The sequence below is a fragment of the Drosophila melanogaster genome, chromosome 3R (genome assembly GCF_000001215.4).
Source record: "Drosophila melanogaster chromosome 3R".
NCBI lineage: Eukaryota > Metazoa > Arthropoda > Insecta > Diptera > Drosophilidae > Drosophila > Drosophila melanogaster.
The window spans coordinates 6657544-6678650 of NT_033777.3; the positions used below are offsets into that span (position 1 = coordinate 6657544).

The 21107-nt window shown below is 43.1% G+C and overlaps 3 protein-coding genes across 5 annotated transcripts, besides 1 other annotated feature; 1 reads left to right on the forward strand and 2 right to left on the reverse strand.

Moving 5' to 3' along the window:
• The first annotated feature begins 338 nt into the window (after positions 1-338).
• twr (twisted bristles roughened eye) lies at positions 339-1899 on the forward strand. The gene is made up of 4 exons (NM_141419.4): positions 339-554; positions 625-884; positions 1460-1637; positions 1699-1899. The coding sequence occupies exons 1-4, from the start codon at positions 486-488 to the stop codon at positions 1747-1749; spliced, it is 558 nt and encodes a 185-aa protein (NP_649676.1). The 5' UTR covers positions 339-485; the 3' UTR covers positions 1750-1899.
• On the reverse strand, positions 1263-2557 carry agt (O-6-alkylguanine-DNA alkyltransferase). Of its 2 annotated transcripts, none has more exons than NM_001316493.1 (1): positions 1263-2557. In NM_001316493.1, the coding sequence occupies exon 1, from the start codon at positions 2477-2479 to the stop codon at positions 1895-1897; it is 585 nt and encodes a 194-aa protein (NP_001303422.1). In that variant the 5' UTR covers positions 2480-2557; the 3' UTR covers positions 1263-1894. The 2 variants fall into 2 exon arrangements, with proteins under 2 accessions (NP_001303422.1, NP_477366.1); NM_058018.3 differs by having other exon boundaries at positions 1865-2557.
• Positions 2558-3883: 1326 nt separating this feature from the next.
• Positions 3884-21047, reverse strand: lab (labial). Of its 2 annotated transcripts, none has more exons than NM_057265.4 (3): positions 19588-21047; positions 5028-5443; positions 3884-4782 (listed from the first exon to the last, which is right to left on the reverse strand). In NM_057265.4, exons 1-3 carry the CDS (start codon positions 20801-20803, stop codon positions 4525-4527), a joined length of 1890 nt encoding a protein of 629 aa, NP_476613.1. In that variant the 5' UTR covers positions 20804-21047; the 3' UTR covers positions 3884-4524. The 2 variants fall into 2 exon arrangements, with proteins under 2 accessions (NP_476613.1, NP_001246953.1); NM_001260024.1 differs by lacking the exon at positions 19588-21047 and adding an exon at positions 5641-5911.
• Positions 15040-15096: a mobile genetic element.
• Positions 21048-21107: the final 60 nt, after the last annotated feature.

Below are 21107 nucleotides of genomic sequence, written 5' to 3' on the forward strand. Positions count from 1 at the left end.
ACTATTACGAACGCTATTAATTCGAATTTTTGCCACTACGATATATATTATATAATATTACTATGTATTAATAAAGGTTAAGATGCCTCTAATGTGCGCAATTGGTAAGTTATAGGAATAAAAATGGTGATTTATAGTACAGAGTGACCTTTAATCTTAGAACTTCTGAAACATTTATAAGGTAAACACGAAGACCAGAATAAAAGACTAACTTGAACCAACGCCGGGAATTAAATAATGTTTATACCCAAAAAAAAAAAAAGTCACAAAAGGCGGGAGTTTTTGGGAAACAATAGTGTGACCGAACAATAGTTGCACAAAGATCATCACGCACCCGTCACACACCGTCTGGCAACTCGGCCTAAACATACGTGTCGGAAATTTTCTGTCTTCGTGGACGAAGCCGAGAAGTTTTGTTAAGGACCTTTTCAATTGCATTTAAAAAGGCTATTTCCTCCACAAGCACCGCAATAACAGCCGCAGCCATGGGCGTAGCCAGCATGTTGCAGATTGACGAGATGCTGGGCGACTTCAACAGAATGAACAAGCGTCAGGTGAGCAGCGCCGCTTCTCCGGGCAATGCACCCATATATCATCCTGATTCGTGCCCTTTCCCTCCCGCAGTCGCTGTACCAGGTGCTGAGCTTCGCCATGATCGTCTCCTCGGCGCTGATGATCTGGAAGGGCCTGATGGTGGTCACCGGCAGCGAGTCGCCGATCGTTGTCGTGCTCAGTGGCAGCATGGAGCCGGCTTTCCACCGCGGCGACCTCCTCTTCCTCACTAACTACAAGGAGGAGCCGGTGCGCGTCGGCGAGATCGTCGTCTTCAAGGTGGAGGGCAGGGACATACCCATTGTACACCGCGTCATCAAGCTGCACGAAAAGTGAGTTTCCTGGGGCTACGGATATGGAAACCAATCCCAGAAAGCGTCTTTAAGATGAATGGGGCATGATGTCGTACTGGGTGCTTGCTGTTCAAGTAGGCATTTTAACATCTCTGATCGGTTAGGTGGAATGAGCATCATAGTTTCTAATCGCCAGGGGAAGGAACTAAATTAGTGCCACTTTTGTGTAATGCTATTTTTTTAACTATTTGAAATCCTTGTGCACATGAAATGTTATGTAAATTTGTGGACCTCCCTTAAGCTCGTTTATGAGAAGGTGCATGGAACACAGTGGCTAGTAAAAGTTTTCCTACAGCAGTGAAGGCAAAAAGGAATTACATATTTTCTAAAAGGGATTGAAAATAGCTCACATGCCGTATGGAATAGATCATTTTTTATTTTAGATACAATTTGTAGTTTTAGGACACGTCATTAAGTTAAGCTTGTGTTTCGTTGTCTTAAAACATTGTTGTTTTATATTTAGTCACGGGCCAAGATTCCTTTTTATTGTATTCTGTATGATTTCCTTTTGGTTTGGTTTGGTCCCATATAATCCCAATCAATCTTTTCTGCAGAGAGGACGGATCCGTCAAGTTCCTGACCAAGGGCGACAATAACAACGTGGACGACCGGGGCCTGTATGCACCCAACCAGCTGTGGCTGACCAAAAAGGACATTGTGGGCCGGGCCAGGGGCTTCCTGCCTTACGTGGGCATCATCACGATCTTCATGAACGAATATCCCAAGGTTAAGGTAAGTTGAAGGACGTTTGTGTTTTTTTTTCGCCACTAAGCCCGAATTTGCAACTTTTCAGTGGGCCATTCTCTCTATTTTGGCCATTTTCGTGCTGCTGCATCGGGAGTAGATGGGATCGCTCTTATTTTGTAGGTACAGTTTATAAGTAGGAAGTGCACAATCTCGAGCCTGTCTGCATTTTCAAATTCCTTACCACCCCAACAGTAAGACCATTGTGCGGAGTTGAGTTTCAATAAAGATACGAGTAACGATTTTTAATAGTTCTTTGACTTTTCATCGGCCAGAAGCAGTTGCTTGAGGGCTGCGCCCCAGTGGTACTTCGAAGCTCCGTTTTGGGACACAACTCGGTGGCACGGAATGAGGATAGCAAGCTCATTTTTGGCCACAGCACTGGCCACTGCTCTGACCGCCGTTGGACGACCCATCCGCTCGGCCAGTTGGGAGTAAGTGCAGGTCTCCCCTCGTTTCATATGCACCAGAGCTCGCCATACGGACAGCTGGAAGTCGGTTCCATAGATGGCAATGGGAATCGCCTGCGAGTTTTCCTTGTCGCTTTCGAACAGTTTATCCGCCACCAACTTGACCGCATCATCGTCCTTCCAGAGTTCGGATTTTGGCCACCGCTCCTGGACTTCATTGTAGGTACTCACATTGTCCTTAATCACGAAGTGAAGCACACCAATTGCGACTTGGTCTTTCGAATCGCCGGATATTGGGTTTATCACTCCCATCATCATCTGCCCGAACTTGGTCGCCAGGAAACTGTATCGGATGGTCTTTGGCGGATCCTTTAGTGGCACCAAACGAATCTGGGTGTTTTGGCCAATCCACATCGTCATTTATCGCTTAATTTCGTGGTCAAGTTTAAACGAATTTCGTGATTGCTGAACTACAGTGTGACCGTAGGTAGAGCGCCAAAACAGGCTTTTGTTATCTTAGCCTTTTCACCAACCTTTTCGGACTCATTCTCGTTGCTCTCAGCTGATGTAATTTACAGTGCTGCCATATGGCAGTGGTACAATTTGGCAATAAAAAATAGAGTTTTGCAGCTGTACGTCATTTGCAGCAACTACTTACTTTATATATATATATAATTAAAAAAAAAAATGAAGTGGTTTCATATATATATTGTTTAATTTTTCAAAACTCTTTCTAAAGAACGGGGTAGCAGTTGCTTTGACTCCTAACTCATATTCCTAACTAAAACTTTTTAACAATTTAATTTACTTATAAGCTAGAAAATGTTATGTAGGTTTATCAAAAATCAAAGCATCTTCGTCGGCGAGTAAGTTTTATTGCTGTAATTAACACAGTCATTGGAAAAAAGTCTATGTTTCGAGGCTGTTTTGCACCAAAAAAAACTATCTACACACATTGTTTTTTAATTGCTAAATAGAATCAGAAGTGACTTCTTTGGCACCCCAGGAAAATATAAACTTTTTTTTTCTTTTGCCAACTTCACTTTTTCCACAGCTTTGTGCTTTGTTCTCAAATCTATTTTTTTGGTATAAATAAATAATAAATTTAAATAAGAATAAATAACTTACATATCGTGAATTTTTTTCGAATGTGAAATTTCTTGAAATATTGGTTGTTGAGACCTTTCCTTCCTTTCCCTAGTAATATTTTATTTGGTAGTTTAAAAGGCAAATAAGCTAGTATTCGTTATCATTTTGAACATTGCAACTATTTACTGTCTTAATCATGAATCACACGCAACGAAAACAGTAGAATGGAGTCTCGTTTCGATTTCAGGTTTCTTACAATCTATAATAATGGGGTCTTAAAACCCTATCTATCAACCGTATGCAAAACCGCTTTGGTAAAAGGAGTTTGATGAATTTCCTGCCTAGCTAGCTTTCCTGTTGCAAAAAGTTCAATAAATCCCCAAAAAAATCACATTTTCACAAACATGTGATAAATTTGAAAAAATAACCTAATCCCCCAGCCATGTCTGTCCATAAAATGATAGATTTGCATATGGTATTTCGACCATGGGTCTCGCTCTGCAATTAATCAAGATATCATATGCAGTATTTGGTTGGGTTTGTTTGGGGGGCTGCCGTTTCCAGTAGAAATCCCCAGTCGAATGTTATTTTTCTTATCGGAGGAGTGAGTACTTGCAACTCGGAGATCAGCAAAAATAAATACATACTACTTGTACGTCCACAATTCATCAGAGATACTGTAGTATGTCTGTAATGCCCGCCCACACTCGCAATAACTTGTCCACATTGTTTATTAACAATTTGCAATCGGGCTTCGTTTATTGTTTATTCATACAAGTGGTGTATAGTTATAATTATATTACAATTAGGACTAGATTAAATATACAGACGTTGATTTACATCAAGATTTACCGATTACTTTTAAGCACAAAACGAATAACTTGGGCATTCTAGAACTTAGCTAATAATACTACAGACGAGTTGTGGTGGCGGGTGGAATATACATAACTAGGGGTTCTACTAGCTATAGTTATTGGAAAGTTTTAAATAGTTAAGATTTAGATTTTCGATTTCTGTTTTGATTCTGTTTGCATCAGTATTTTGTCAATTGCTCTGCGTGCGTTTAAGTAAGTTACATTTTAATTTAACCCTGAGTTCAGTTTAAGCTAGTCCAAAAACTTCAGCTGCGGCAATGCGAAATGTAAGAGTAAGTATTTACAGCCCCTACGTGAATGAATATGGCACCTAGACTCCTAGATTCCACTAGTTGCTAGCGTTTGATTACGGATTTCAATTTGCTATGTGTGTGTGTATAATTTGTATGTATTATTTCCTCTCTGCACTTTCTACTATTTTATCACAACGAAATGCGTCAATATTTTGGCGGCAGAAACAACAATAGCATAACAATTACAACCAACATCGAAGAAAGCCCTTCAACTTTGCTTGCTCGTGGGTGCTGTCAGTGTCATGGCTGTCGTGGGTGTCGAAGGTGCTCCTGTGGCCAGCTCATTCCCGCCCAGATCGCTGCCCTGCGACTTCAACTGCAGCTCCGGCGGCTGTGGCTGCTGCTGCTGCGGCGGCTTCTCGCTGATCACGGACGTGGAGTGCTGCGTCAGGATGTCCGCCGGAATGAGGCCCTCCTTCACGCGCTTCTTCTGCTTCATGCGGCGGTTCTGGAACCAGATTTTGACCTGCAAGCAAAGGGGAAAACAAGTTATAGCCAAGTTGAGCATAATATTTTTATTAATAAACAATTTAAAGTATATGGGTACGTAATTATAGACTAAATAGACTAACAAAACTGAAACTAAACCCAGTTTTAAACATTAAAAGGTTTAATCTATGATTCTTCTAAATGGGCTTAACAATTAAACAATTTGAGGTGTAATTAATAAATTACGCTATCAAATATACTCTTAAATAATTTCTTTCTCACCTGCGTTTCATTAAGCTGCAACGTATTGGCGATTTCAATGCGGCGCGCCCGCGTCAAGTAGCGATTGAAGTGGAACTCTTTTTCCAGCTCGGTCAGCTGCTTGTTGGTGAAGTTCGTCCGGCCGGAGTTGTTGGTGTTGCTGGAGAGGCTGCAGCTGCTCAGTCCGGATCCGCTGCCCAGACCCACGCCCATGCCGTTGGGATGGGCACTTCCCGCCGCCGCCGCACTGTTCGCCATTATCAGGGAGTTCTGCACGGAAAGGACGCCTCCGATCCCGGGGGATCCGTTGCCCCCAACGCCCACGGGACCGTTCCCGACGCCGCTGCCCCCGCCTCCTCCACCGCGGCACATGTCCAGCTGTCCATTCATCTGGTAGTCGTGCATGCTGGCGATTCCACTGGCAGGTAGTTTCGGTGCTGGAAGGTAAGAAAGAGGGTTGTCAAGCACACTGTGCAAAATTTGTACCATAAAGCTATTAAATGGAAATAGATATTCAGTTGAGAGTAATGCACTAAGGGGTAAGATCAATCAAGGAATAGTTTTCCTTTTTTAACTCGGCAGAATGTATCAAGCTATTAAGTAAATCATCTAAAAATGTAATACTAGATCTTACAATCGTTTATCAAACTTTAGTACTGTTAGTTTATAATATCCTGAACACAATACGAGTATATTATTTTCTTCCGTGTAATATTGAGTTTTGTCCTCTTCTTTGTTGTGGTTCCATGGCCAAGGTAGTGAGGTTCAGGTTAGGAGGCCGATCCCTAACGCTGATCCTTAGCTGTCGCAGCTAATCATTGTGAGAGTTCAAATCCTCGCCAGCTCATCTACCCCAAGTCGCTCTCCCTCCCTCTAGCCAAGAACTCTCTCCTTTCCGTTTGACTTTTGGCTTGTTTGCGTGATTTTGCATTTTATTCATAATTTGACATGCGCCCCGTGGCTAAGCCGACGATGATGAAAATAATTCCTTTTGGCCGTTTGCTTTTCCATAGAAGGATTTAATGCGCTCAATAGGTTTGTTTGAAAATATTGGGATTATCCTGACAGCGGGCATTCGGTTGCTTGTGTATCTCTGGATCTGTGATTCTGATATTAGCTCTCTCTTCGATTCGTAGGCGGGTCAAGAATGATTATATTTGTAGGTTCGCCTCGGACCTGAGACCCTATGATACCCCGGAAATTTGGTCTTGACTCGTTGGGAAAGCGGATAATTGCAAGTTCTTAAAAATCTTTTCTGTTTTATAAACGAAATGCGCTATATAAGAAGGTTATGGAAAATTTAAAGAATAGATTACGTGCAACTAAACTAGCTTATATAAAACGTTTAAGCTTGTGGCTTAATTTATGGAGTGTGGTGTGGTGGGGTACATAAATCGTTGGCCCTGGAAGCTCATAAAAAACCTTTTAGCACAATCATAAATCTTAAGGAACTTTTCTATAGCACCATCCAATTAATGGTCATTATGCGACCATCACCCACCAACCTCGAGGGTTTCCTCATGCTACGATGATGATGATGACGACGATCAAGTCAAAAGGTGCCGATTGGTGGCCATATTAGTATGGAATGCCCGATCCCGTTTAGTTATCGAGTTGGCTTAACAGTTTTTAGTCAATTGGCCGCTGCGAGTGCTATAAATCAAACCAGAAGCCACGGGCAATAAATACATTTTACTGGGCTGGCCGAATGAGTGATGAATTTATGACTGCTCCTCCGAGTGCTACCGGCACCCAAATTGGCATCCAGTCGCAGTATCCGCACAGTAGCTCGCACGCACCTTTCGGGGATTTGGGAGCTGTTTGCGGATCGATCGATAAGTGCCCAGCCCGGTCCGGCTGGAAACTCGAACTCGAACTCGAACTGGGCTCTACACATCTCCTATCGTAATGCAAACAGGAATGTCTAAGAAAACAAGCCCCAGGATTACCGTGCCGAGTGGCTTGGGCTGCATTTGAATTTCCCGCTCGCGGGCAAACAAACTAAGCAAACACAGTCACAGTCACAATCATAATCACCATCCACATTCACATTCACATTCGCATTCACATCACGGTAGCAGTAACAGCAGCACAGACTGTGACAGTTGCGAGTTACTACTGCATTCCGGTTAGGCTGTCAATATGCCGCCGCCAATCGCCGCACAGTGGTGTGGGAGTGGTTAGTAAGTTATTCATGGATGTGAAGTTTTGGGGCATGCAAATCTATTCCTTCTCCTTGCTTCCACGAGCGCGTGTGACAAGATGGATAAATGGGAGTGATGCAGAAGTTCTCTTCCTTCGAGGAAAAACTTATACCTTTGATGCTTTTTTATTACCACTTAAATTACGAACATTATTTGGTTATTTTCTCAGCTTTTCTTGAGAAGCATGTGCGCTTGAGATGCTTATTGTAGTGATTAACAAGTTGTAATAAAATGCAGATATATATGTAATATATATTATATGTGTACACTTTATAAAATTATTTTTTTATTTATTTATTTTTTTTGTCAGAAATCCTACAGTTATCGAAGCTAGCATTTCACCTTTTACTTTATTCTTAAACTTAAGCGTAAAACCCCAAGTCTTGTCCCCTTCGCATCTCCTGCTTCACTGTGGCACGGTGCGGCCTCCGCTAGTGGCAGGGCTGCCTCGCTCGATGCTGGTGTCGCTCGGGTTGTCAAACATGTCGCGGCCAGTTGGCGGCACTGTCGCTTTTGTCCGGCGCCAACCCATATCTACTTTGTAATATTAGTTTTAGAGAGCATTATCGGGGATCGCTTCCACTTCGGTGCTCCGAGTGGTGGTTGCGGCGAGGAGCGCGGTGGCTGGAGCGGTGGAAAGTAGGGAAACTCCGAGGCATACACCCCGCTCCTCCCTGCTGAAGGCCATCTTGAGGGGGTGGGTGGGACGTTGGGGGCTGGCACCATGGCGCTTAGGTGACACTGTTGACAATCAATGTAAACACCACAGTCGCTGCAGCAGAATTTAGTGCAGGGCGGATGAGTCGGGTGGGGAATGGAGGGTAACTGCAGTAGCGTGGGGCGCCACCCGAAGTCACTGTAACTTGATAACATCTCAACTAGCGGTAATTACAATTGCAGGCTTAACGCAGTCAAACGATTGTTGTTGACACTCGCATTTCTTCCTGTTCATCACAATGTTCTCTCGTGTGAAAAAATGATTGAGGAAAATCCGTGAAAGACCAACAATCAACCTGGATTGTCCTCGCCAAGTTAAGCGAGTTATTCATAATAAAAGTGACATACAGAGAAATCTTAGACTTATTAATGTAGATTTTGGGAAAGAAATGTGTATAAAAAGATGAATGAGAAAATACCGAAACAAATCTAACAAAAACCTTAAAAAAGCCAAAGTAATTCGGATTTGGACCTCTATTAAGATCACCTTGTACTCTTTTACTGGAATATTGAATTGCCCGTCGTAGGCTAGTTTTTATCTATTTCCCACATAATTTTAATCGCCGTAGTCTACTCTCTGTCCTTGAATTCCACGCCACAGTACAGTTCCCCGGGACGTGAGTCATCCGCCGTTGAACGGCCATTTTGATATGATATAATGATATTATCACTTCTATTATGCAGGCGCCACTGCCACTTTACGGAGATCCCCACTCGGCCACATTCACACACTCGCTGGCAGTCTGTGATCCGGGTGGCATTACATGGGGTCCGTTTGGGGGCGATTAAGTGGGCCTGCGACCGAGCCCGTCGAACGGACGAGTGCGTGGAACGGCGTCTGGCCGCCGCAGCGGCTCAATTGATAATAATATTTAACTCGAGTGCAAATAGAAAATTATATTTCAATTAAAAGTAAATTGTTTTAATTGTTGATTAAACACAACACCAACATCAACATCAAAATCAACAACAACGTCAACGTCATGTGGCAAAAGTTTTGAGAATCTGCTCTAATCTGGGGCCATAAAAGTGCACGAAAAGCTGACCAAAAACGCTGACGATCGGTGGCTTTGGTGACGAAATGATTGATCACCTGCGGGTAATTTATGGTCGCCATCGCAAGGAAGCGTAAGAGCCAATATAGACCATAATATTTTGCAATAAACGGAGGCCTTATTGGACGGGACAGATGTTCAACTCGCTGGTCAGACTGACCGGAGGTCAGACGGCACTAATTGAGTTGGCAATCTCAGCCAGTAACCCTTTTCGGGGGAGGGTTGACCCAGCTAATTAGGCACAGTCAACACTCTTTGGCATTCCGAGGTCCGAAGTTAGGACCCTCGGACTCTGACTTGACTAAACTGGCATAATCCCGTCGAAAATACGAAAATCCACGAGCCATGTCCATTCATTCTGTCAGTTTTATTGGCCGTCTGTCAACCCGTGACTTTTTCCACATGTCATGCGATGATGCAGTCGTATCGTGGTATCTACATTTCGAACACGAATCGTGAAATGCACAAAAACCGAATTCTCATAAATGTATCTACAGATCATCGTTCCCCAAAAAATGTACAACACGTTGCTACAGCCCACAGAGGTGAGGTAAAGTTTTCCAGCTTAATTGAAAGTTTTGTATGAGCATAGCAGACATCCCGCGGCTTATTAGTCACGATGTCTAACACACATGAAAATTGTTCGAAAAAGGGTTTGGGGTATTCGAAAGACAGCCAAAACGAAAGCAATGGGCCTTGTCTGAGTCAGATAAATTAACCCTCCGTGGGGAATTGGAATTGGAAAATGTCTTAACTGGCGCCCGAGCACATTTTCCTAATCTTGTTAACTGTCTCTCGTGTCGCCCCGGAAGAAGTTTTCACTCGCTTATCGAACATCTCAATCGTGTGTTTACCTTTTGGAAAATTATGTCGTCGTCGCACACAAGACAACACTAAACTCGATTTAAATATTTACACAGATACTCGAATGCACATATTTGTGTTATCTTAATAGCAACGTTTTGGCTACTGTTTTCTGTTTGTTCTACTTGTGTTTTCCATTCTATAGATTACGCTGAATTCCGGTAGCCATCCGATAGACCCGAAAATCAAAGTTATCGACATTATTTGTACTAAATACTTTTTTGCCGATAAGAAATTGCCCAACATAGGCGACCTGGAGTGCGTTTGAGGGAGAAAATTAAAATAGGCATGTTCTATTGAGGCGATTGTTATATGGTTGGGATTATATGCTAGAGGGTTATAACCAAATGTTAAGAACAAACTTGGATGGCATGCAAAGTGGGAATAGTTTATGGTTTATAACGTGGATCATAGTGGATACTTATATCAAAAACTAACCCTAAAATGCAAAGTGGTTTTGTTTTAAATGACTTTTTTTGTGCATCTATTTGAGGGTTAAATACATTTGAAATATTTGTATCACCTGTTGTAGAATGAGTACTTCCTGTGTGATTTAAGTCTTTTTTTGTGTGACAATTATTTGCTAGATTATCTATGCCGGTTTTGGCGATAATTGGCTGAAGTGGCTTTCTTAGTCCCCAGCCGATAGCAGTGACAACTCCACATTTCCGACTAAAAGCGTTTTCTTTGGGTGAACATTGTTGGTGGGGATTTTTAAGTTTGGACTAGAAAGTGTTTGGTGTGAACAGAAATAGAAGTGAGTAAGTAGAGAAATTACCGATTCCAGGGGGTGGGCGAAAATGGAAGGGGGTTGGGTTTTCATTTGTGCGAGCTACAGCTGCTCTCTCGGTCTTGTGTTGTTAATTCAATTCAATGGCAGCAGCGAAAAAAGTAAAATCTTAATTCGAATAATACATTCTGACAAGATGACGGATCACCAAACGAAAATGCACGAACACATGTGCAGATGTGGATGTTCATAGTTTCCCTTTTTGTATTCGTACACGATTACATCGTACACACTTACATATATAGAGCCGTTGAAATGAGCAAAATAAGGGTGTTTGATAGGGTCTAAGAAAAGGAGGAAGAAAAAAGGCTGAAATGAAAATGGCTGCCAAATGCCAAAAAAAAAAATATATATGTTGTAACTGGGCTGGCCCAGAATGGCACTGAATACATACATATGTATGTATTTCATATACATGTATTTCATGCATATGTATGTATTTCTATATACTCCAGCTGCGTGTGCGTGTGGCCGACAGTCAACACTTTGAGTGGCTCCACTTGACATGGCCCCTGGTTCCCGTCCAGGAACACCCCCCCCCCCCAACCTACACCGCAGGACCCCTATTCCGTCCACCACTTTTTGATGATTTAATTCAATTAATGCTTCATTCGTTCGCACACGCTGCCATGTCTATATTCGCACACACCAAGTATTTGCAAATTAAAATGTCAACAAAACAAATTTCAGAACATTTTGCCTCTCAAGTGGTTGGCAAGAAAAGGTTGCTGCTTTTGGTCCTTTCGCTGGCTTAACGAAATATTTTCGACAATGATGCTAATGTCATCATCAATCTTCGTGGCCGCCGTGGAAATTCGTGCAGACAAGACGCCGAGCCTCAGACTTCAGGCCGTCGCTTTCAATTCGGCCCGTATATCTGGGACTTGGCTCATAGGCCTCGGGTTTACTTTAGATTTTCCGAGGCCCCACAAAGTGTATAAGTGTATTAGTGTGTATAAATTTTCATTAGACAAATTAACAAATTTAACCGACTGGTGCGAAGGGGTGGGCGTTGGTTTTGTGGCCTGCGGAGAGACAAGTGGCATTAGCCGAACTGCCAACTGACTTGACTTGTTTACATGAGATAATTTCTCTATAATAAATCATTTTTCCTTCCTTTTCTGTGTATTTTTTGCTTAGCTGTTCTTACAAAGTTGAGATTTTAATATTTGGTGTTATTTTCTGCTTGTCCTTGGATTGCAACTGTCATAGGCGAGTGTTGCGAGGCTTAGGAGTCGCTAGGGAATGAACTCATGAATCATGTGGTTCAAAGTACTCTGTTTATTCAAAGGTATAGTGCAAAATGAATTTAACTGTAAAATGTACTATTTTAAAAATGTTATTAAGATGGAATTTTTTTTTTTTAATTTAATGTACTTTTATGAGTGCATACTTAATACATATGTCGCACTACCCGTGAGTTAATTATGGAGCATGTCATGTAAATCAATAGTTGAGTACCTAATTCCCACAACGCTTTAATTCTTTTTGCTCACCATCAATTCTCAATCATTGAATCAAATCTTTTCAATCTAAACTAAGCCCGTATGGGGTCGTACAGTTAATACCCTGATACCACCCTTCTGTCCCTAGTGGCCGGGCCTAAAGATAGATAGGATACATCCATCAGCGGCCGAAATGAAAACTAAATAAATCAACTCGCAGCCAAGTTGAAGTTCAGGCGTGCATGGCTAATACCTTTCTGGCCACTAGAGTGTCCACTTTAAAGCCGCCCGACGTCCGCCGTCCATTGTCGTTATCGGCGCTATGTTAGGTCAGATCGGTGGGATCGGGAGTTGGGAGTGGTGGACACCTTCCCTACTCGTATCGTCGAACGGAGTTCGAGGCGAGAGCAGTAAAATTGGGAACAATAATCGAAATCGACAATGGGACTTCAAATTGACAGCTTTCGCTTACCATTTTATCTACTATTCGGTGGTACGGAGAGAATTATTATTGGAATGAAATCACCTTCGCACACCGGCGCACACTGGGAAATCGAGGCAATTGTAGAGCTCTGCGGCTCAGAGCGGTCCCTTTGATTCGCAGATCAATTGCTAAATGCTCTAGCTTTTTGACCAACTATTCAAAGAGCACCGCAGAGCAAAAGTTTTCAGTGCCCCCCAACCATTTGTCTCATTGTTTTGGCCACTTTTTTTTTAACGCAAATCAGTTCGGGAACAGCTTAAATTGTTGACCGACTACTGTTTGTCTCGTCAAATGATTCATTAGGTCGCAAAGTATTTTGTATACCGACGCCGCTTACAACGAAAATCCATTTGAGTGAAGTGGGTTTTCTATCAAAAAAGAGTTTTTAGACTTGTTCGGAACTTGTGTCTCATTTCAAAAACCGTTGCTATTCACATAATTCTATAATTAGCTGCAAATGTTTAGCATAATTAATATTAATTAGGTCACGGCAAGATTATTTGTTTGGTTGCAGTTTGGGCTTATTTCGCAACTTCCACCAGCGATAATCAACTTCACTGCCACCCCCAGTGCCACTTCAGGTAAATTATATTTTTAGGAAATCGACTTAAAAATAGCGTTTAGTTTGGTAGGGACAGAGCTGAACCCCAAAAGTCTTGCCACAAATAAATCACAATCAATTAGCCATACATTGATAACCCTATCAGAACGAAAGTTCCCTGGAGAGTCGAAAGACTACGATGACATTGTGCAATTTTGCAAGCGGAAAGAAGAAGGAGGGAAAACAAAAGGCCAACCCAAAGATATTGAGCCGCATTTATCGTCGATATCGCCGTGGAGGGGGCTGAGTGTGTTTGGGCTTGTGTCAGGGCACGTAACGCGATACTTATATAATTTACTAAATTATACACTTGAAAAGTATTAAGGCGGCCAGCGACGACTAAGGAAACGGAATACGGGGCGCCATGCTATACGGATATGGAGGAACGGAGAACCTTGGGCCAACGCCAAGCGAATGCAAACAGCAGATAAGATATCCGTATCCTCCGCTTTTGGCGCACTGTTTGCACCAAATGTCCGCTCGGGCAAACAACTCCTCATCATCACAGTGTGTATATTTGTGCTTAATATTACATAACACCGCGCCAGCAAGGACATCGGGGAAGCGCACCCTTGTGGGATATCCTTTAATGCAGCGGTGGTTGGGCTGCCTCACAGTTTCGAAACGTCAGTTTCATTTCCTTCTACTCGTATTCGTTTTCCTTGGCCTCACAGTACTGAGGGTATGTTGAAACTCGGCCAAATTGATGGAAGACTTTACGGACTTAACGGACTTCCCTTAAGCTCTCTTTGGCCTTCAAAATACAAATTCGAGACATAGTTTGATCTTTAAGTGTAATAACTTTCTATTGAACGAAAAATAGTTCAATCACACAATAGTTGCTTACGTCTTGTTGAATCGGGATTAGAACTTAAGTTCGAATGCCGCCCCTACCATTTCGTCTTTCTTTTTTTTGGGAGCAGCTCTGCCAGTTTCTTCCCTTCCAAACTCCTTTGGCTGTCACGCGGACTGGACTAATGTGCTTCCCATGTTGTAGCGAGAAACTCGCCTGGAATCGAGTCAAACCTTATGGAAACTGACATTTTAGGTGTGTAAATGTCACGGAGGCAGTGCAGACGGAGTTCGGTTAGTAGCAAAAGTAATTTGGAGGGCGATAGGGATTTGTATCCGAGTCTGACCCTTTCCTGTCCTACTTAAGTGGTAATTATTGTAAGTACTGACCCGAGCTTATCGCCTAACAAATCGATTCGTTGATCGGTCAAAAGAGTCTAAGGCCAAGGCTAGGCTCCTTGGGATTCGGGGGTTTCCCTCGCACTTGGACCCCCCAGCCCTTACTGAGGGGTGTGCGGGTAAGGGGAACGAGAAACATTGAGAGGGGAAAGAAATTTAATAATACGCTTTCAAAAATGTTAACTCAGCGCGCGCCAGCGAACAAAATTTGTCACGACACATGCCATACATTTTTTTGGTCCCGGATTGGAGTTTTTTGTTTTTGGTTGAGGTTGGAGGAGGTGAACGAAAACCAAAGATAGCGATGGGAGCGTGATGGAGAGCTGAGAGGCTTTAACAAAAAAGTTGCTAACCATTTTACACAATGGTTTTTAAATCTTTAGGCAATTTAAATTTTGCTTTGAATAAAACTGCTGGCTTGACTACAAAAAATATATTTTCGAAATAGCTAAATCAGTTTGGATAGATTCCTTATGTTAAATTGATGGTTCTAAAATTTTTTGAATGACAATTTGATAATTAGATTAGGCGGATAGAAGGAAAAATTCCATATATTTAAAAGAATTATTAGGAATATATATTCGGGGCATGTCCGTTTGTCCGTATGTCTGTCTGTATAAACTCGAGATGCAAACGCAGATGAAGTTGGTTCCAGAAGACGCCCACTTCCTAGCACTACCTGTAGTTAAGTAACAGGTATCTGATAGTCGACTAAATCGACCATATCGTTCTATATTTTCATCATTGTTGTGTTCTAGATCTCGCTTCGCTCACGCTGCGATCCCTAACCAACTGGTGACCCGGACCACAGCAAAGGCCCCAGCCACTGACGATGACGACGTCGGTGACAGACAGGCGGGCGGGGCTCCCGGTCGAGCTCTCAGTTCGGTTCGGTTAGGTTAGGTTGAGTGCGGTTCGGTTCGGCAGGGCTTGGGCAAGCGTTTGATGTTATCTCGCATTCCTGGTGGTCACTTTTCTATCCACAATATCATTTCATTTAAATAGTCTGCCTCATTTTGGGCTGGGGTCTTTGTTTCGGGGTTCTCGGTCGCCGCTAGCTGGTTTATATATCTTACCAATTTCTGTTTTGAAATGCACGTAATTAATTCATTTCGTTTTCATTGTGGCACATTCGTCGCTCTTCGGTCCGCGTCGCGTGTTGGTGTCAAGAAATATCAAAACATCACATCAAATAAATGTTGAATACACCAAGCGAATGCCCCCTCTTTGGCCACTCCCCTGACCCCTGACCGCTGACCGCTGAACCTCTGCTGGCCCAGAAAACTAACACCTTTGCAGCCTTTTGGCCAAAAGTTCTCGACTGTTTCTTTTTTTCCAACAACATTTATGTTAATTCGAGTTTCCTTCACTTTTGTCAGCTCTTTTCATATTTCATATTTTCTGGGCAGTAGCTTCGCGTGTGGAAATTCCCACCCGCCTCTCGGGGGAGTGGGCGAAATTCACGAACAAAGTGGTAGATCGTTTAAAAAACAATATAACACGAACAGGAATAGAAACAGAAACAGAAAAAGCAGCGAACTTCCAGTTGCCATGCATTAATTAAACTGTTCAACCACAACAAGGCTAACCCGCCTCGATGGGAACTTTTCAATTACGATAGCGCCCATCAAAAGGCTAATAAAAACAAACAAAATTATCACCATACCAGGTCGTAAAAACTTTAGTTTGGTGCTAATAAGGAATAGAAATTCGGAAGATAGCAGATAATCAGATAAGGTGGGAGTGTATACACGTTGAGAAATTAACTAAAACAGATACTAAATATTTTACAACTTAATTTAAAACAAATTATATACAAATTATGTTTGAGTTAATTTTCATTCGCACACTGTGTGTCAGCTTATACCACTTGAATGGGACAAACGTTTAGTTCGAAAGACTTCTAAATTCCTTAACACTGACGTTTGAATGATGGATAAGTTTTTCGTTTCCTTGGTCGGTTTATTTTTTCAACTTTGGCTAATTTTAGTTTTATCTAGGTGTCATCATAATCTTGCCAAAAGTATTTTCGAGATTTCGCGCATTGATTGATATTGGTAGCTGAAAAAGTGGAAAGTTCTACGTGTGTATTTGTGTATCTTAAACCAATTTCTAGTCAGTGACAAATCCCTGTAAAAATGTCCATTAATCTTCATGGCAATGGGAGCAAGCCCCTTCTTCCTTCCTGCTCCAACCTCGACCGATCTCGGTCTGGTTACTGAAAAATGCTGATTAACACATTAGAGAACTCTTTGAATCGTGGCCTGGTCAGCGGACATCCAGTCGGTATGTGCGTGAATGCCAATATGTCGAACGCTACCATTTATAACCACGATTGCTGATTATGCTGTTTCCCTGCCTGAAAATGGATGACATGACAGATGGACCCAAGCATGTGCTCACAGCGAGCAGCGTCTCCCAGCATCCAGTATCCAGAAACCAAGAAGCAGCCCCAGCATCCCAGCATCCCAGGGATTCCAGGGGAGCCACGAGGCAGCAGATCATTGCTCAGTGACAGTTCGGTTGCAGTGAGGCTCAAACGAGAGACTCTTATTTAAATAATCATTTTTTCTGACAGCCAACTTGACTTCCAGTTCCAGTTCGGCATGCCGTGGAGCAGCCCCTGCCCCCCAAATTGTGCCCCCGCCCCATGCAGCCAGTTTCATTCTGGATTCGAGCTGCATCTCCCAGCCGCTTTAATTGTTTGTTTGACTTGCGGTCGCCCCTAGAACACATTGAGAAAAACCATATTCGAAATCGAATCTAAAGAACTTCTACTTGGGTCTTAAAATTAAAATTATAAAATTTCCCAGCTAGAATAATCTTATAAAATAGCTTTTTGTTGATACAAAATAAACCTAAGGATGGCTACCATGATAGTTAATCAATATGTGGGCGAGTAATACCCTATTTTTGAAACAACAATTGATATTTTCAACCAATTAGTTTTCTTTCTGTGCAATCTACACCTCTCTGCCCCACCCTGCTCCCCATCTAAGCGCCTGGTTCCACTTGCACGCGTCATCTGAGGGGCTTTTGGGCTCGTATTTGGGCCTCGAGCTGTAAGGTTCGGTTTTGGGTGCGGCGCGTGGGGATTTTGGATCGGCGATCTGGGATCTGGAATCTGGGATCTCGGATCGGTTGCGTTCGACTCGGGCCTCTGTGGCGTCGTTTAATTGAAAACGATGCATGTAAATGACACTTTTCAGCATTAATAAGCAAATATTTGTATGATTATTGGTGTAGCCGGGGGATTAACGTTTGAACTGTAAGTGGTCCGAGGCTCGATGCTCCGATATCAGCGATCAGCGTCAGTTGTGCAACTCGATTCATGAACAGGTTAAGTGCATTACCAGAAGAGGCCCACAGGCCAAATGAATTCGGTCAACAGGTTTGGAAGGATGGCTGGAGTATGGCAATGTGGGTAACAAATGCGGAGCTAATCCCTTCACAAATAAATACAATTTGTTTTATTGGAAAAACCTTTCAGCATGGTCACATGCTTTAAATTATATAATTTTCTTTGGTATAGTTTTGTATTAATAGAAATATTTAACCCAAGAAATTAAACCATTCAAAACTCGACCTCAACTTTGTTCTACAACCTTTTCCAACAATTACGTATATTACAAATTTCAGGGTGAGCCATAAACACCTGTGCCCCCCCATTCAGTTAGTTGCTATTTATTTATTTATTCGACTGACCTCAAACTCTTTGAAAAGCAATTAAAGGCTTACGCTCGAATTTTATGCAATTCACGAAGTATCAATAAAAATACTCGTTTTTTCAGTGGCAGCTGCTTCTTTTGGATAATCGACGACGTTTTATTTATCGCATACAATATGGACTTTTCTGATCTTTTTTATCAAAGCGAATACATTTTCTTAGCTGGCTAATTCCGAGATACAAAACTCCACTCGCCAATGTGACAAGTAACAACCTGACTGACTCTGCACAGGCATTGACAAAATTATCTGAAATATGCAAGAAATGTGCCAAAGGAGGAGAGTCCAGGAGAACGGCGACAGTTATGAGAGGCGGAAAGGGGCGTGGAGGTCGGGGAGAATCGAGATTCTGTAGCCGGGGGCTGTAGAGCCGAGGGCAGAGGTGGGCGAAATCTTTGGCATTTGAAGAGACAGGAATATTTTTAGGTGACATGCCCTCGGTTGGACGTCTTTCTTGACATTTTGTCTGACGCATCCACTTGTTTTATGTTTGCTAATATTTCTGCAGTGCTAATTGTTCATACTTATGATCAATCTATTCTTGATGGCCAAGTTCTCTAACTTATAAATGTACTCATAATATTGTTTAATCTGCTCGTTCGACGTCATTTCTTTCACAGTTTTATTCATCTTCTTCTGGTTTTACTGGTTGACTGATTCTTGTATCTTGGCCTGTCAATCAGTTTTGAAAGTCATCGTTTTACGCTTTTTGGTATTTACTTGAGGTTCTTTCTTATGCTTTTCTTAAAAAAATCACCATACGTATGTATAGAAGTGTGTGTATTTCTTTCCATAATAACTGTCCGATTAACTTAATACATTCCGTAAGCTATATGTGATCTATTGAGCGAACTATACGAGTTTAGAGAACTATAAGAGTTAAAATATGGCAATTAGCTAAGAATGCGGTTTCTTAATTGCCAGAGACTTTGCCTAATGAGACGCGTTTAGTTGCCCTTAGAATGCAGACATTGCGAATGTGCGAACAACTTGAATAAAAATTGCACAAATTAAATGTATTTGTATCCATTCACAAGGAAAGAAGGCAATTGTAGCGCTTGATAAAACGACTTGGGTTAATCTATTGGTTCTAAATTTGCAACAAGACCTTTTCACTATACGCCTCTACAACTCGCGTCATTCGAAATGTCCACGAATATAAATTTGCAATAGTTTCAATTAGCATTTAATTAGGTATTTAATATCAAACGACTACTTGATCAGTGTTAAAAATAAATAAAGAGAATTCAATTTTTTAAAGTAACCGAACCCTATATATTCATCTGATTTATTTAGAGAATATATCAGTAGGAGCATTTTTTTGTGTCAGTATTCTATTATATTTACCTTATTTATTATATAATTCTAAAATACTTAAAGAAGGGAATAAAAATTCGATTATTTAAGGAAAGAAAAACGGAATAAAATCATTCGGGACGTAGTAATTTGAGCCTGTTTCAACCATTGAAACCCTATTCCGAGTTTACTTTCTAGCTCAACTTACCTTGAGGCTTTGGAACATTCCTCTTGAGTTGCATCCACTTGTAGGTGGGGATGCTGCTGGAATGATTTGGCGACTTTGATTGCGTGCTGGCAGGATGTGCTCCATTCGAGGCGGAGGTGGAGGAGGAAGTGGAGCTACCCGGGGAGATCACTCCCCCGCGCTGCTGGCGATTCATTCCACCGTTGGGCGACACGGAGTTCTGGTGGTGCTGCTGGTGTGCCGCTGGGGATTGGTTCTGCGGATGTTGCGGTTGCTGGTGCGGCTGCTGCTGTTGCTGCTGGACTTGTGGCTGTTGCTGATGCGGATTGTTGGCCAAGTTGCCCAGGTGTCCGTGGGGCAGGCCGTGATGCATGTGGGCGTGCATTCCTAGCGAGTCCATGGCATCTAGGGCATAGCTGCCTGCCAGATGTTGCTGGTGGTGCCACATCTGCGACTGCGTGGCCTGCTGCATCATTGGATCCTGATCCTCCAGCACCATTCCGGGTGCATAGCTGGCGTGCAGGACGGCGGCGTATTTCTCCTCGATCTGGCCGGCATATCCGTGAACCGGAGCCTGAGCCTGGGCCGTGGGATACATGCAGTCCAGGTTGGTGTACATCATCCCGTTCTCGGAGCTGATGATTGCTGCCTGTTGCTGCTGTTGTTGTGTGTTGCTGGTGGCACTTGCATTGGCGGCGGTAATAGGTGAGCTATTGCTGGGTGGAGCAACTGTGGCCACTGCGGCGGTAGCGTAGTACGAGTGCACCGAGTCACTTTCGTAGTAGGAGTCCGCCGGAGAGTGGCTACTAGGATGGAGCGGCGTGCCCGGATTTCCCGTGGTCGTACTCGTGGTGATGCCATACTCCGCCGCACTGGGACTAAAGAGATGCGAATGCGGATAGAGCTGTTGCTGCTGCGCCTGCTGCTGTTGCTGGTGCTGCTGCACCACCTGGTGGCTGCTGGTGGGCGGTGGTGTCAGCTGCGCCTGCTGCTGCGGATAGTAGTTGCCTGGGGAGCTGCTCTCGTAGCCATTGTAGGTGAGGTGCTGCTGGGGCTGCTGCAAATGCTGATGCTGTTGCTGCTGCTGCAGCTGCAGGTGGGGCTGGTGTTGCTGCGGAGCAAAGTAGCTGCTGGCGTTGGCCGCCGACGCGGTGGTGGTGCTGTAGCCGTCGTAGGCATTGGCATGTGGATGGTGGTGGTGCGGGTGGTTGCCGTACATGCTGCTTACGTCCATCATATTGTCCAGCCGGAACCACACTTTCTCGCCACTCCGATATAACCGGTGTATCACTAACTACCCTTCACTTGCCACACAGTTCTTGAAATAGTTCTTTAGCTGTTTGCTTTCTAAGAATATTACGCGACGGTCGAGGGCTATCGACGTGGGTTTTATCTGTATCGAACCGAAAAACACGACTCCCGTTGGCGATGACGACGACGACGTGCTGCCTGCGCGCTTACCAAGTCGTGACTGATTACTGGCCCGAACCCGGTTTCTTTCAGACCGCACAACCGCTGGTCTTGGCCACGCCCCTCTGCAG